The sequence below is a fragment of the Myotis myotis genome, unplaced genomic scaffold, assembly GCF_014108235.1.
Source record: "Myotis myotis isolate mMyoMyo1 unplaced genomic scaffold, mMyoMyo1.p scaffold_m19_p_8, whole genome shotgun sequence".
NCBI lineage: Eukaryota > Metazoa > Chordata > Mammalia > Chiroptera > Vespertilionidae > Myotis > Myotis myotis.
The window spans coordinates 43,637,733-43,655,690 of NW_023416390.1; the positions used below are offsets into that span (position 1 = coordinate 43,637,733).

Below are 17,958 nucleotides of genomic sequence, written 5' to 3' on the forward strand. Positions count from 1 at the left end.
GATTTTCTAGCTACAGTATTTCTTTCTTTCTGCACTTTACTATTTAACAGGTAACATTTAGCCTGATAGATCAGGGTTCCCACCCCCCCTTTTTTTTTAATCCTCATCCAAGGATATGTTTATTGATTTTAGAGAGAGGAAGTGAGAGAGAGAGAGAGAGAGAGAGAGAGAGAGAGAGAGGAGGGAGAAACATCCAGCGGTTGCCTCCCATACCCAACCCTGACCAGGGATCAAACCCACAACCTGTGCCCTTATGTGGAATCAGATCCCCATCCTTTTTGGTGTGCGAATGGAGCCATCTTGGCAGGGGCCCTATCTTTTTCTTCTATAGTATAAAATCTGCGTGTTTACATATAGTTGTCTACTCATAATAAGATAGAAGATATGGTTAGAATGTCACTAAAGTGTATCATTTCACATTTGGATAGAAAAGGTAACAAACTTAGTGAAAATAAAAAATACTACATTTTAAATTATTTTTGAATTAAGAATCTGTACTGTAAAACATTAACCCTCTCTTAATGTTTTACTGTAGGCAATACAAGGACCTGTGGAATATGAGTGATGACAAACCCTTTCTATGCACTGCCCCTGGATGTGGCCAGGTAATATATAAATTACTTTAAATCATTTTGTGTATATATATTTGTTAAAACACTGATGACAGTATATGTTGTCATTAAAAGGATTCTCTTACAATGTTTTGTATAGTTTTGGAGTTAAAGAAAATAACCCAGAATAATTTGGGGAAGGAATTCCTCTTTTTCTCAGTAGCATTATCTGAGTTTTAAAAAATTCAGTCTAATATTGAAAAAAAGTTATATCTTATAATGGAAAGATGAAAACCTGGACAAAATCTAGGGTTTAAAAGTATTTTCATTTGACCATTATTGGTTGAAAAGCACTATAAACTGCCTAATTGGAAATTAGATGTACATTATCATATATGAAAATTATTTTATTTGCTAAACTCTTATGAAATTAGCTAATATTTACCTGAGAGTATTACTAATGTATTAATGTTCTTAAAGCTAACATCTTTAATACAGAGCATGTGTGGAAGCATTTTCAGAAAATAATACTTCAGTGTTGTTTCAGAAATATTTCAGTGTTCTGTAACAGGCTATTAAATTATTAACTTATGCTATTATAATTATTCTAATCTTAAAATAACTACAGGTACTAAAGAATTAAAGAATAAATTCAATGTGTAATGAAATTACAGACTACTTAAATAGATAAATTATAAATAAAAATTAAGTATGAAAGTGCTTTATTCTGGCATATCACATTTACTCCTTGGACCTGGTACTGAGTTAAATGGACAAAGAGGTGGTATTACTCAAGTCATCCATTTTGCTGGAATGGATTGAACAGACACAACATGATTCTGTAATACCCCGAATTATAGTAAACACAGTATGTTGCTAGAGCCAGTTTTGCTATGTTGTTCTAGGAATTATTCTTAGAAACTCAGTCTCAAACAAGCCCCTTATTCCTTCTCCTATTCTTTTCTTAAAATAGTAAGAATTGTTTGTTATCTCGTGATTGATTCTTTACTAATATACGCCATTTTTTAGTAAAAAGTATTATTTAAATTTGCTTAAATTGAGCAGAACAAAAGGAAACCTATTGCTAATAGAATATATATGTGTATGTATATCATAAGAGATTGTTTCTTAAAAGACCTGTCTAATATTATGAAAAGGAAAATATTAAGGAGTTAGAATTGTTTTTAGACTCTCTATTGTGAAAAGAGTTAACATTCATACTTCCTCCTACCTCTTCTTTCATTTCTTGATGTCTGATAATTTGTTTTTTACATTGTCAAGGTTTGTAATACATTTTGTCTAATAATCTGTAATTTCCATATTTGCTTATCTTCCATATTTAAATAGTATAGATAGAGAAAAGGGGAAGAATTAAGTTTTAAGGCACTGTGTATTTAGAAGTCAGAAAGAGGAGGAGAGGGAGGATGTAGAATAGAAAGCTGAGAAGTAGCAAACAAGAAAATTGTGTCCTGGAAGTCAGGTAGAAGAAGTGTTTCAAAGTTGGGGAACAAGGTAGTCAGATAGTTGATAGGAAAAGGTGAGAATTCAGTATTTACTATTGGATTAAGAAATACGAAGATTATTAGGTGAGTAGTTTCATTGACGTGGCAGTGACAACAATGTGATTGCAGTAGGTTAAAGAGAAAATGGGGAGAACCAGAAGTGGAAAACATTCTAAGACAGCTCTTACTTGGAGTTTAGCTTAAAGGGAACAGAAAAATATAGCTGGAGAAGGATTGAAGATGGAGCTTATTTGTTTTGCATTGTATAGTGGGAATATCACAGCATATTTGACCCTGCAGAGAGAGAGACTGTTACAGGATTGGGGTCCTTAAGTAGGTAAAAGAAAGGATGGGATCTGGTGCTCAAGTAAAGGGACTGGCCTTAAATAGACCATGGGCAATTATTCTGTAGTAACTGAAAGTAAAAAGGGCAGGGTAGAGGTTTGGAAGGTTTGAATAGAGAAAAGAAAGCATACAGACATATTTCCTTCAATATAGTCACCATAAAAAACAAAATTACATTTCTGTTTATTCCGTTGCACACAAAAAATTACCTTTAGAAGCTATGGCATGCTGTTTTTTTTTGTTTGTTTGTTTGTTTTTTTAAATATATTTTATTGATTCCCCACAGAGAGGAAGGGAGAGGGACAGAAAGCCAGAAACATCGATGAGAGAGACACATCGACCAGCCGCCTCCCGCACACCCCACACCGGGGATATGCCCGCAACCAAGGCACATGCCCCCGACCGGAATCGAACCCGGGACCCCTCAGTCCACAGGCCGACGCTCTATCCACTGAGCCAAACCGGCTACGGCTGGCATGCTGTTTTAAATAGACTTAGGGGTGGCAAATTTTTAGCCTCTTATATTACTAAGGATGCTAATTAGGTCAAAAAGTCAATCTAACAATAGCTTGAACAGTTTGTTTTTTATGTAACAGCCCAGAAGTAGGAGTTCCAGGGCAGGCTCACTGCTATCCTCACATGTGAATTCCATTTTTAGGTCCAAGATGGCTGGCCCAGCCCCTGCCATCAGGTTCACATTCCAACAATAAGGAGGGCGAAGGGGAAACAGAGCACACACACACACACTCACCATTTTATTAATATTAACTGGAAATAATGCGTATAATTTTCATTTATTTCTTTTGGCAAGAACTCAATCACATAGCCACCTTATTGCAAAGGGAGCTAGAAAATGTAGTCTTTTTCTGGGCAGCCAGGTACTCAACTAAAATTGGGAAATTCCTTTGGGAAAATTTTGAGTAATAGAGATTGAGGGACAGTTAGCAATCCTTTTCATAGTTTTCAGAGATGATTTTTCATTTGGGGGCTTAGCAGTAAGTCATTTGGAGCCTGAATCTGGTTAACCTGGGTACAGTAAGTCCTCACTTAATATTGTTAGTAGATTCTGTAACTTTAAGTGAAACGACATCTAACAATCATAGGCAAAAATGAATGCAAGACCATTCAAGGACCTGCTGTAATGTTTTTAAAGTTGAAAACAAAGTTTTCAACGTCTGGAATTTAGTTGTCAGTAATGTATCAGTGTTGGTTTCTTAGTTAGGGGTATCCCATACCTATTATTTATCTGTGCCCAACTTGTTTCAAATAGTATTTGAGGAATTAAAGATTCATATAATAGTTTTCATAACAATAAAAACAATATTTTTAACTTAGCTAGCCACTGTGCTAAGAAGGTTATGTGGATTGTCACTTAATGCTTCCACCAACTCTATGAAATGGGTGGTTATGGCCTCATTTCTCTGAGTCACAAAACCAGGAAGTATTGGAAATAAGTTTGTACCCAAGCCTATCCTTGTGTTCTGTAATAAATAAAATGTTCAGGCCTCAAGGTATATTTAAATACAGGTCTTTGTATTTGTTATCTTTCAATTAACATAGTTTTTATTTCCTCTAAATAACAAAGTTTCGCCGAAAATGTTGACAGGCTTAAAATGGCAAAATAAAATCTAGAGAAGACTTTGTTAACATTAGGAGCATTTCATAAGCCCTTCTCCCCTTTTATTTTTTAAAACAAAATTGGGACCTTACTGCATTTACATAGTTGTATATTTATCAGTATGCAGATTGCATTGCATGTATCATAAGCGTTTTGTGTGTTAATTGAAAACATGGGTTTAAGCTGCTGTGTCCTATTCTATTGCCAGAGCATGTCCCATAAAGAATTTACTCATTCCTCTATTATAGACTTTTATAATTTTATAACTTATTAAATTTGTATGATTTTCATATAATTACATAAAATACAATTTTCTGAGTATATATAATATGCCATAATTATATATAGTTTTATAATTCCAGTATTATAAGCAACTTTGTGATGAAATCCTTTATATGCATCTCTAATTAATTTCTCAAAATACATTCTTAAAAATAGATTACTTGGTCAAAATGTATACACAGTTTTGAGGTTCTTCATACATTTTGCCATATTGTTTTTAAAAGCTAAGCCAATTTTTATTCTTATAGTTTATTTAAGCACTGGCTTTATCATGAACACTCCAGTTTGGGGTATTATTACTTCTTTTGTGTGTGTGTGCCTGTATTTATTCCCTAAGGGATTTAAAATAATCTTGATGTTATAATAATATCTTATAACTGTTACTGATCAAAATAGTAACCTGGCTGCCATGGTCGGGTTGCTCAGTTGGTTGGAGTGTCATCCCATACACCAAAAGGTTACAGGTTTGATTTCTGGTCAGGGTACATACCTAGGTTGCGGGTTCAGTCCCCAGTCCAGGCGCTTGGAGGAGGCAACTGATGGATGTTTCTTTTTCTCTGTTCCTCTCTAAAATCAATTTAAAAAACATATCCTTGGATGAGGATTAAAAAAAATGTAACCTGGCTAACGTTAGCAACATCCATTTGTTAAATCTTTCTAAGAACAGAAATGGAATAGTCTTTCTTTAGATTCAAATAATATTTCCTAGGAAATCAAAACTTTAACTGGTATTATCCTGGTGGCTTTATAACTTAGTTGTACCTATTTATCTGTTAAATAGGAATAATAATCTATGTCATGTGTGTGAATTAAATGCAGATTGACTGATTTCTTGGAAGTTAATTCTAGTGAGTGCGTTCAAGTGTTCATGCCTTGGAATAACAGATTTCTCTATATATCAGAGCTTATATTGCTTTATTATAAAAGCATCTGATTCACATCCCTTCAATATATCAGGTTGCCCTTCCTTTTTTAACCTTTTAAGAGAGATGATTATCCTGTCCTACCTTTCTTGACTGCTTTTCTCATTGTTTATTCAGCTATATGCTCGAAGTCTTGTTTAAGACAATACTGTGCCCATTTCGCATTGAATTTGTGCTCTTGTGTTCTCAATATGTTGTTATTGCTAGCAGTATCATTACAGTTTTATTCAATACATATTTTTAGAATAAATGTTTTAAATTTGCCTTGGAAAGCAATTCAAACAGATTTTGCAAAAAAATTATTTTAGCATGTAGTAGCTACTTTTATATAAGCATTTATTGAAAAGATGCATTTTATTTATTCATATATGTATATATATAGGGAAATAAAAACAAGAATAAATCCTATGTTTTGTGTACTCTTCAACTGCAAACCTACTTTTGCCCAACCCTGTTATATATCTTCTCTTGGTGACTATCTTTTTTTTTTTTTTAAAAGAAATCTTATTGTTGAAAATATTACATATGTCCCTTTTTCCCCCCCATTGCCCTCTCCTGTCCCTCCCCCCTCACCCCAAGCCTATTGGTGACCACCTTTTGACAAGATTGCCTTTTGCCGCTGTCTTTAAGTTTCTTGTTAGAGGTAAATAAATTTTCGTATATGACAATCCAAGTTAAACTCACCTGTATCAACTGCCAATTTTAGAGTATTTTATCCATGTATATAAGTGATATCATTATATGATCAACAGTTCACTATAAATAGCATTTAGGTAAATTTGATCTGGAGATTGAACATTCATATTTCTTTCATTTCCCCTTTTAGTATTAATATGACCCAAAATGTTTTTTAGGGTCTTTTTAGCTGCTACTTTTCACTTAGGATCCATCTTGGTGCCATTTTCACATGTTTTGTACAAAATGTAATGTTATTTATTCTATATGTAGTTGCTCTTTGATTTGAATATTTGTGGTCAAGCAATCCAAGCAGAAGATATTGGTAGAATAAAATTCCTGGGAGGTAATTTTCCAAGTTCTTAGGTATTAATTATGCTGACTTTGCTGTTTTGAAATCTAAGACCTCTATCTACCAAAATACATTCACTTACAAATGTTTACTGATTCTCTTCCGTGAAGAAGTCACATTGTTAGGTTATTTGTAACAAAATGAATTTTGCTTTAAGATACATTTAGTGTGAAATATAAGGCATGTACTTTTAAACATGTAATGCAAAGTTAAAAGCAATGAAATAATGCCAGTATACTGCAGATATGTCACTCTCCAAGAGCTTTGTTATTCAATAGTCTGTCAATTCTCCAAATTTAAAAGGGATTCTTAAAATGTTAGCATATGAAAATAGCACTTGAGTGGGGAAAACTGGGTTATGGTCCCAGTGCTTATAGTCGCTGCTTAGTAAATGTTTGAAGAGTGAACAAATGAATAAATTAAGGGATAGGGGTACTGTTGCATCTGAATACTCACCTTCAATAGGACCATAAGCAGGTTCTGAAAAGGGGTCATATAATAATAGACATTTTTCTATTCGTGTATACAGTAACCTAAAGACTGAGTGGTAAACCGTACTTAATATGATAGCAAAATATGGCCAACTTAAGTAAAAGCTTAATTGACTTCACTGAACATCTGTGGTTTTGGTGGTTTATTTTTGTTTCTTCTTTAGACTGGGCTTGAAGATTCAGCTGTTTAATTGTAAGGAGCTCATTCTTTTGAACATTTATTAAATACTGTATGTTAACTTTGGGGGAGCTCAAACAGATAGCTCAGACTACTTAAAAGGACAGGCATGCAAAATAATCAATATAATATTGATAGGTACTATAACCAAGGCATTATGCAGAGCATAATGGGCATTAATGAGAGAGATTATCATCTACAGAGTGAGGATCTGGTTGGTTTGAGGATGATACAGGTAGATACTCAGTGTCATACTTTTAGAATAATTAGAAAACTTTAGAATAAAGAGCATAATGGTAAGAAATGTTTCATTCTTTTACATTGTGTACATTTTATATGACCCCTGTTCAGAACCTGCTTATGGTCCCATTGAAGGTGAGTGTTCAGATGCAACAGATTTCACAAGAGAAGGAATCCAATTTGATGGTTTAGGCAGTGGTCGGCAAACTGCAGTTCGCGAGCCACATGTGGCTCTGTGGTCCCTTGAGTGTGGCTCTTCCACAAAATACCATGTACGAACGCGCATGTACAGTGCGATTGAAACTTCATGGCCCATGCGCAGAAGTCGGTATTTTGTGGAAGAGCCACACTCAAGGGGCCAAAGAGCCTCATGTGGCTCGCGAGCCGCAGTTTGCCGACCACTGGTAGGGAACTAAATTCAAATATTATAGTTTTAACACCCCCATTTGTAGGGACATAGGGAGTGAGTTTAGATCTCTTAACTTGGCATTTTATAGTTATTTCTCTGAAATAACAAAGAGTAAGTGTACCCAATTTTCAGTTATAAGAATTACTTAGTAAAGAGTATCTTCATAGCCCTGACCGGTTTGGCTCAGTGGATGGAGCGTCGGCCTGCGGACTCAAGGGTCCAAGGTTCGATTCCAGTCAAGGGCATGTACCTTGGTTGTGGGCACATCCCCAGTAGGGAGTGTGCATGAAGCAGCTGAATCGATGTTTCTCTCTCATCGATGTTTCTAGCTTTCTATTCCTCTCCTTCTCCCTTCCTCTCTGTAAAAAAATAAATAAAATATATTTAAAAAAAAAAAAAGAGTATCTTCATAAAGGTTGATGTCCAGACATTCAGGAGATATTTAAATTATGCATTTATTATGTTGTAATCATTAATGTTGCCTTTGGCATGCAGGGCCTATCCAAGTTAAATGTAGCTTTAAAAATAATTTTGCTTCACTTTTAAAGACTGTGGTGGGGGAAAAATCAATATTTTAAGTAAAATTTTTTTATTTTAAAATTAACTATTATTATACTGGTTACTATTTCTTCACTGAATTGTGACAGAGGCATTCTTTTTATATGTGGTAACATAAAGAACCTGATTTATTTCTTAAATCATCCAGGTGTAATATTTTTATAAGAAAATTCTCATTTTAAAAGTGGTAAGTAACCTGAAGTCTATGTAAATACAGTACTTTTTTCAAAAGTCATTGTATCACGGAGCATATATTTTTATTGTGATGTGGCAGAAATTAATAATGGCCTATTTTTAATGTCCAATGAAATTTATATAAAGTTTCTTTGCCTCAGGTTTTGTTTTTATATGCTCTCAAGTGAGCTGTGAGACCTAGTAACATATCAGCATTGCTTATTCTTGGGTAATAGGTTTCTCTATGATTACTTGAAATCTAGTATGTTTACCTATACTAACAATAGATTCTTTTATAGTTAACAGACTGCTATTTCATTGTTAATGGTGGTTTTACATGTTGTGGAAATGAATTTCCTTATTTTACTTATTTGATCAAATTGAAAATCTTAACTATATTTTAAAACTTTTTGCCACAGCGTTTTACCAACGAGGATCATTTGGCTGTCCATAAACATAAACATGAGATGACACTGAAATTTGGTCCAGCACGTAATGACAGTGTCATTGTGGCTGGTTAGTATATGCTTTTATTAATAGCTTATATACATATTTCACCTGGAATGTGCACAATTTTTGTGTATTCTCTGTAAATAATATAGTCTGGTGATATTCCAATGACTTCATTTGCAATAAATGTTGGCAACATGTATTTTACCCATTACATATCCATGTTTCCTTCTGACCATTCATTTCACTTCTTGTATGGTTTTCAAATGTAGATTTCAATGTCAATTTTGTGGAAGTTAATTAGAAACCTGGGAGCATTCATTCCCTCTCCAAAAGTTTACATTTAATAGACAATTGAACTAATGTGATGTTTAGTTATTGTTTCTTTTAGCCGTTCACACCTGGTCTACAGTGCTGTGCGAAGATAGAAAATGATCACACTCTTCCTGTTGGAGAAAGATCACTTAGCCGACTTGTTTATTAGGATTTTTGTTTCTATTTCCTTGGACTAAACATCCATGTTAGTAAAATAACTCTGAATACTCTCCTAAATTCAGTCGTTTTTGTATGTTGATCCTATGAACATACAGTATCACCTAAGCAGATGATTATCTTTCACAATATGTGAAAAGAGAATATACATTGGTTTATTGTCCTCCATGCTGTGTTAATTGCTCCTTTTTTGGTACTTAAATATATATAAGCACACATCTGTGTATGTGTACACACACATAATATTAGTAATTTTACCATATTTTACATATTTTTTAAGTATTGTGATAAAAATGTTTATATGAAGTCTAATATATTTATATAAATTTCAGACTTTTAGTATCATAACCACAGATTCACATATCATAAATATTCAAAATAACACTAAATTTTTTCTATAAAGCTTAGGTTTTACTCTTTGTAAATCTGTATTTATATCTAAATACTGAATATTATTAATACTTTAAAATTATCACCCGAATCTAGAGATCAGTTTTACATATGCAATCTTTGGAGCAATAATGAGGCAAATATTATTAGGTGGTTCTTCTAGTACTTTCAGCATCAAATTTTTTGTAATGAAAAAATTAGAGGTAACAAAAATTTGGTAAATTATCAAAATAATTTATTTATGAAAAATGTAGGGAAATGTTCAACCTGTCTTCAACTCCACAAGTAAAAGGAAGCTAAAAAGAGTGAGGTGTGCTTTTCTGTAGAGTGTCATATATCAGATATTATAAGCTGGAACCAAAAAACAGTCAAATAAGCAGTATAACACGAACAGCCTGGAAGGGTCACTCTTCTAGGTATGAAAGTCTTTGCTTCTCTAAAACCAACTGTCTTAGAGCAGTATCTCTCTTTGTAACTTTAACTCAAAAGTGTTTGAGATTGCTTTCTAAAAACTACTTTTCTATCTGCATTTAGTACAATAAAAAAAATAGAACACATTCAGAAACAGTACTTGACCATTTTTTTACTTATGTGAAGGTGAGTAATTTAGCATTACTATGTAAATAGAATGCATGCTGTATGTACTATGTATTTGATGATCAACAGTCATAAGCCATCTGCATGTTTAAACAATTGTGCCTGTGTTGACTTTTCTCAAGCCTGATCATTCCAGTAATCACTGATGAATGTGATTTATGCATATACATTTTATTTTTAAGACTTTTCTCTCTCTTTAACACAAATTAGGAGCCTACTGTTGAGCTTAGATAGATAAACCCTTTAAGTGTGAACAGAAGACTCAAATTTATATTCAGTTTACAGATTCAGTCATGTTAGACCTAAGCTGATGCATGTATGCTGGGTCCTTTTATCATATGATTTTAGAAATCTTTTGGGGGGTGAGGGTATGTAAGTTGCAGACTGACTAATAGGTAAAAGGATGACACAATAGAGTTCTTTAGTAATTCTGATAATAATAATATCTGAGATAGGCCTACATTGTGTGTAATATGACAAGTAGGTCATTTTAATGCTAACTATTTATATATAGTAAACATTAGTACTCTAATGTCATGTTAGTATATGTGTGGGGGCAATGATAAAAGAGTAAGTAATGCCCATTTTGGAGACATAGTAATTAACAAATGTATGAATATTAATTTCACAAAAGATTTTATTAATATTTTAGCTTAAACTAGGAGTGTTTTGTTTCTTTTAAACTAGGAGTCATCTTATACTTTTATTTTGCTTAGGCTAGATTGCTGATATAACATATAAAATTGATGCCCTAAAAGATGTAAAAGGTGACTAGAATTTCAGTGTACTACCAACTCTGATCTATCTGAATAAATAGCCTTGAGAATAATAAGATTTAATAGGCAAAATTCATAAATTTACTATTTTTTAGTACATGTGGACCTTAACAGTCATTTGTTCTGTAACCAACACTTATATGTATAACTCATGTAAGGTAGTACATGAGTTAATGCACTAGCATGAGTAATGTTCAAATATAGTGAAAATATTTCAAGTTTTTAAAATGTAAAGTTGAAGTCCTCTGCTGCCCTATAAATTGTGCTAGAGCATACCATAGATATGGAACTCTTCCATAGCTAACTCCTCGTACAAGCTTGAAAAAATGCATTAAAATTGAAAATTGGCTTCAATAGGTAGTAATAAGGAGGGTTTTATTTTAGTTTGTTTTTATTATAGGGCTCTTATTTTAACCTTTTTTTTCTTGTAGTATTTTGATTTACCTGCTAAAGATTGTTTTATGTTAAGCATGCTTTCGTAATAGATTATGAGCACTAGTGGAAGGGCCAAGTTGAGTGTATATACATGCTCTTGTCTAGTTTTCCCAAAACTGCATGTATTTTAAACATAATTTTTAATGTAAATTTTAAAAAATCTTATGTTGACTAATGATGATAGTTGATCTCTGAGTAGAGGATGTGTATGTCACTCTACTCAGAAGGTATGGACTAAGGAACAAGAAGGATTTCTTTCATGGTTCATAAACTTTGAGGAAATATCTTGAACTGCAACAAAAACTTAACCAAATTTTGTTTGCTTTAAAGGAAAAGGACTTTCCAAAGAGAAAATTAACAGCTGACTGAAGCAGTCCTGCTAATTTGTTAATTTATTAGGTGTATTTTAGGGTTCTTTATGATATTTAAATCTATATGATTGCTTCTTGACATTTATTTCAGATCAGACCCCAACACCAACAAGATTCTTGAAAAACTGTGAAGAAGTGGGTTTGTTTAATGAGTTGGCAAGTCCATTTGAGAATGAATTCAAGAAAGCCTCAGAAGATGACATTAAAAAAGTATGTTGTTCACTATGATATTAAAGAGTACTTCTCACAGAACAACAATTAAAGTTTATATTTCTTTTTATTTTAGATACACTGATTGGGTTTATTTTTAACTCCTAATATTTTCTTTAATGTTTATGTTTATCTTAGATGCCTCTAGATTTATCCCCTCTTGCAACACCCATTATAAGAAGCAAAATTGAGGAACCATCTGTTGTAGAAACAACTCACCAAGATAGTCCTTTACCTCACCCAGAGTCTACCACCGGTGATGAAAAGGTTAGAAATTTGTATTTATGGTAGAAACACATACTAAGTGGAAAATTAGCTTCCCAAGTAAGGATTAATATTTGATCTACGTAACTAATAAATTGTACATAATTTAGTGTCAGGTTATATGTGAAAGCCTGTGAATAGTCTGAAATTTCAAGGAAAGAAGATTCTAGCTTTATAGATAATTAGCTTTTTATTACACACAGAATATTTATAAGGGAGATCAGCAGTCACTTTAGATAAAACTTACTTTTTAAAGGATATATAAATTTATAAATTAAATTTTCTGGGTTTTGCTATTTTATTTTTAACTACTTATATACAGTGACAGCTTAATTAAGAATCTTTACAATGAATATTGAACAAAGGTTATTTTGGCTTTTAAGGGTTATGGGCATAGTTACTCATTCTCAGCAATGCATCTTCGGTATCAGCACTAAGATGATGATGATACTGTTTTAGTACAGGCCTGTAGTAGGTGTTTTAGGGCCTCACTTCTGAATCTTGAATAGCCTAGTAACTTGAACCACCTGGCTCTCATCTTAAACTTAGTATGTCTAAATTAGAGCTCTTGATTCTTTCCACAGTTTGTCCTATCTCAGTATATTTTCTCCTAATCCATCTAGTTTCTCAAGCCAAGAATCCTTAATTATTTTTCTTTTCCTTCACACTGAAGTCAACAGCCAATCTTATCAGACCTACTTCCTGAGTATATCCTTCTATCCTCATCTGTCTTCAGTGTCACCACTTTAGTTCAAGCCATCTTAATACATTGTCACTTCCCTGCTTGAAATCCTTCAGCGGTTTGCCATTGCATTTAAGGTAACTCACACTCCTTCCATAGCCCTCATTGATCTGGGTTTGTCTACCCATCCAACCTCACCTCATGCCACTCTCCTGGTGTCTTTATCAAATATTGCAAGCTTTTCCCTGCCTCAAACACATTACTCATAGTGTTGCTTCCTTCTCACTATAATGATCTCCTAATCCTTTCAGTGTCAATTCAAATAACCATTTTTTCAAAGAAGTTCACTTTACTTCACTGTACTTTCTAAAGTAGCCAACTCCAACCTTCTTCAAGTTAATTTTTCATTATTTATATCATGTTGTACTTTTACTCTACAGCATATTTCAATCTGAAATTCTTTTTGTTTTACTTGTTTATTGTCTGTCTCTTCTTATGACTGGTCCTTGAGAGCATGTTGTATATTATTAAACTTGTTGAATAGGTGAATTTCTAATAGTATTAGTTTATCTTTCTATGAAAAATTGGACAAGCGTTATTTAGGCTTTTAAAGGGTTATGGGAATAGTTACTCATTCTTAATAAGATTTTTGGTAAGTGGCAACATAAAAGCCAATTCAAAGTACACAGTTGACCCAGTTTTTATACTAACTAGCTAGTTAAGGAGTTCTGGATAAGGCCCTTAATCTCTTTGTTTCCTGATCTGTAAAACTGGGGAAAAGACCACCTGTAAGGTCCTGGCTAACTCACATAATTATGTAATTATGTATTTTATATTCAAGGTATCAATATTACTTAACCATTGGATACTGAGAAATCATTGATAATGGATAAACATTTGCATTGCTTTAAATTTAAAAAATATTTCTATTATTGGATATGTATAAGCTTATAACAGTCTCCCTAGACCTCTTTTCTTCTTTTTTTTAAATTGATTTTAGAGAGAGGAAGGGAGAGTAAGAGATACATTGATGTGAGAGAGAAACATCAATCAGTTGCCTCCTTCCTGTATGTGCCCTGACGGGATCGAACCCACAATCTTTTGGTGTATGGGATAACACTCCAACCAACTGAGCCACAATGACCAAGGCCTCTTTCCTCTTTTTATAGTATAGTGATAGAGTAGAGCTTAGCAATCTCTTCTGGATTTTAAGTTCTGTGATTCCTAAGAACGCTTTGTATTTTTTTGAATATATTTTTATTGATTTCAGAGAGGAAGGGAGAGGGGGAGAGAGATAGGAGGAGCATCAGTGATGACAAAGAATCATTGATTGGCTGCCTTCTGTACATCCCACTGGGGATTGAGCCTGTAACCTGAGCATGTGCCCTGACTGAGAATTGAACTGTGACCTCCTGGTTCATCGATCGATGCTCACCCACTGAGCCATAGCAGCTGGGCTGTATTTTTATCTTTTAATAAAATTCTCATGGAATCATAGCCAAGTTACTCAGCCTGACTTACTTCTGGATTGATAGGAAAACAAGTTGTACTGATAATACCATTCAGATGTTTTTAAACTAAAATACGAACATTGCATTTGAAACTTTACAGCTGCTTCTAAAATTTTCTTGTAATTAACTTTAGATACTTATTTTGGGGGGTATTAAGTATCATCCTGTGGACACTTTTCAAAATGTGTTATTTTCTGTTCATTAAGGTACATGAATTGACTTGCATTTTTAAATTCCACTCTTACTCTATCTCATTATTAAATAGGAAGTACCATTGGCACAAACTGCACAGCCAACATCAGCTATTGTTCGTCCAGCATCATTACAAGTTCCCAATGTGCTGCTTACAAGTTCTGACTCAAGTGTAATTATTCAGCAGGCAGTACCTTCACCAACCTCAAGTACTGTAATCACCCAGGCACCATCATCCAATAGGCCAATCGTGTAAGTAATTTGGGCCATCAAATTACTGTTTATGAATTAAGTTTTTGTTGTTTTATAGTTTGAATTGTGACCTTAGTTTTGTGTTTGTCATATTCTGCATGCTTTGATTTTTAGAAAAAGTACTTGTGTCGTCACACACACACGTATATATATGTATATCACACACACACGTATATGTATATGTATATGTATATGTATATGTATATGTATATGTATATATTATTAGAAAATAAATACCTAAAATTTAGATGGTATTTCTTTTAGACAGGTAGGCTCTTAAGAGCTTTCTGATAAGGATTTTTCTTATTTAATATATTGGAGATTGTCCTAAGTAAATCCTCAACTTTTTCCATTTTTTCTTGTTATTTTTTCCACACTGCTACATGCATTATGCATTTTAAATGCAATTAAAAATAAATTTTGCAGTTTGTTTTGCATTGATTAGAAATTTTTTTTAATGCTGCAGTAATAGGAATAAAAATACTCTTTTTAATTTCCCTTTTTTTGTTTTTCTTAGTCCTGTACCAGGCCCATTTCCGCTTCTATTACATCTTCCCAATGGACAAACCATGCCTGTTGCTATTCCTGCATCAATTACAAGTTCTAATGTGCATGTTCCAGCTGCAGTACCAGTAAGTTTGAGATTTAGACTATTTACATTTTTCTTTATAGCAAAACTTATCTTTGTAATCAGAAAATACCCTTTGGGCTGTTTAATTGGTTTATGAAAATGAATTCAACAAACTATTTATTAGTGGCAAGTAGTATTTCCTCTTTGATATTTATAGTGATAACATGTACCATTCAAGAAAAACATAATTGGATAGAAAACATCTTTTTATTCTCCAAAAATCTTAATTGTTTTCCTTGTATTTTTAATACTGAGAACATTATTCCTAGTCAACCCATTTTAATTTGACTTAGATTTGTAGAATTCAAATATTAACACAGATTTCTATTCTTTAAGAGGATATTTATACTAGAACACTTGTCAGGTAACTCCATGGTATTTCAGATATTGTAGAAATTGTTTATAAAAACACTCTTTGTGAATTTTATGGTCAAGTTGGGTTTATAGAATTATTTTTGCAATTCAAGTATGTGAAAATCTAAACAGTCTAAAACAATAGTTAGTCCCTCACTTTTCTAATGGGAAAATAAAAATAAAGTTGTTTGAGGGGCATGTTAATTATATAAAATTTAAAAGACATAGATAGTAGTTAAATATCTAATTATAATATTTAATAATTTAGTGAATATTTAAAAGCACATTCTTTAGAATTATGTAAGTTAGAAATAATGCTTTTTTTCCTATTTTCACATTCATAAAACAATTTTATTCAAACTCTGCAAATGTCTCTTCAGTATTAAAGTTTGCATCATTAGAGTGGCTTTTTAAGATATCTGGCACAATTTTTCAAAACACATTATTTTCGTTTTTACCTAAGAAGTTTCAATATAATACTTTTTGAATTTAGTATTCTCTTTCTGGAAGTCTTATCCCAATTTCTAATACTCATTCATATAATAAAAAGAGAGTTTCTTTTTTCACCTTGTAGGTACATATTTCTGATTAGTACCATATAATCATTTATTGCATAGCTTTAAAAAAAATTTTAAAAGCCTACTTATAGTAACATCCAACACTTTTGGTGAGAATATTCCCCATAATGTTACTGAAATTAATGTTAAATATTTATTTTCATTAATTAATTCTCCTAAGTGCTATTTAAAGTATCCAGGATTAGCATTGATTGAAATCATCTTGACTATGTATGTGCTCTTCAAATAGAACTTTGCTCTTCAAATTCATTATTTGGGAGACTTTATAAAGACTAAATATAAGGTGACTACTTCCTCTTTTCTGAGGATATTTTTGAAGGGGAAACATTCTTGCCCTGCATTTGAGATTATGTATTATCCTATGAAATGTAACTAATGAAAGAAACTGAAATGAAAAAGAGGTATACTTTAGCCGAAACCGGTTTGGCTCAGTGGATAGAGCGTCGGCCTGCGGACTAAAGGGTCCCGGGTTCGATTCCGGTCAAGGGCATGTACCTGGGTTGCGGGCACATCCCCGGTGGGGGATGTGCAGGAGGCGGCTGATCGATGTTTCTCTCTCATCGATGTTTCTGACTCTCTATCTCTCTCCCTTCCTCTCTGTAAAAAATCAATAAAATATATTAAAAAAAAAGAAAAAGAGGTATACTTTAGTTACACAATAACTAATCACTCAGTGTTGATACTAGCTCAAAAACAAAAGGCAAAAAACAAAATTGAAAAATCTGTTCTAGGTTATTAGAGAAATTAGAGGTTATTAGATTCTTTTTTTATATCATGCAGTATATTAATATATTAGGCTATTTTTATATATTTTAGAAAAGCACAATTCAGTGTTGAAATTATTTTTCATGCCTATTTGTCACAAGTTTTGACATTTCCTTTCACCTCAGAATGTAAGTGTGACAGATATGTGAGAAGTTTTGCATCAATCACTTTGGATACTGTGAGTTTCTATAAAAAGGAACGATTTTAAAAAATTGTGAAAGTTGAATGAAGATTAGCAAAGCAAATGTCTTAGAAATTGATAACTTTTGAAAGTAAATCAGGATCTAAGATCAATAAGGATTTAGATATAGCTTCTGATTTGAAGTCTCAAATTATTATAGCAGCCATTGTGCAAATAAAGTACAAATCTCATTTTTAATATGTTTTCTAGCAATTATTTTTAATATCTTTTTCATAGCTCGTTCGACCAGTCACCATGGTGCCTAGTGTTCCAGGAATTCCAGGTCCTTCTTCTCCTCAACCAGTACAGTCAGAAGCAAAAATGGTAAACAACATTTTATTTGTTCTGTCCATTTCTTGAGCTGATTTTGAGATTTTTTTTTTCTTGTCTGGTTTCTGCTTGTATCTTTTTTTAAGCAAACTGCCCTCCTGGTGGAAGCTATGAATATTACAGCTGAAACTAGGTCTAATCATCTGAACGCAGTGCTGATAAGTGGTTTTAAACAGTGATATACATTTGTAGAACAGTA

The 17,958-nt window shown here is 32.9% G+C and overlaps 1 protein-coding gene across 2 annotated transcripts in view; it reads left to right on the forward strand.

Annotated features, from left to right (window-relative positions):
* The window catches only part of ATF2 (activating transcription factor 2), a 103,687-nt gene that overhangs the window by 26,962 nt on the left and 58,767 nt on the right, over positions 1-17,958 (forward strand). For both annotated transcript variants that reach the window (XM_036319012.1, XM_036319011.1), the window contains exons 4-10: positions 536-605; positions 8,718-8,814; positions 11,901-12,019; positions 12,158-12,286; positions 14,742-14,920; positions 15,438-15,552; positions 17,667-17,753. In XM_036319012.1, coding sequence (XP_036174905.1) covers positions 536-605; positions 8,718-8,814; positions 11,901-12,019; positions 12,158-12,286; positions 14,742-14,920; positions 15,438-15,552; positions 17,667-17,753 — 796 coding nt within the window. The remainder of the gene's footprint in view (positions 1-535; positions 606-8,717; positions 8,815-11,900; positions 12,020-12,157; positions 12,287-14,741; positions 14,921-15,437; positions 15,553-17,666; positions 17,754-17,958) is intronic.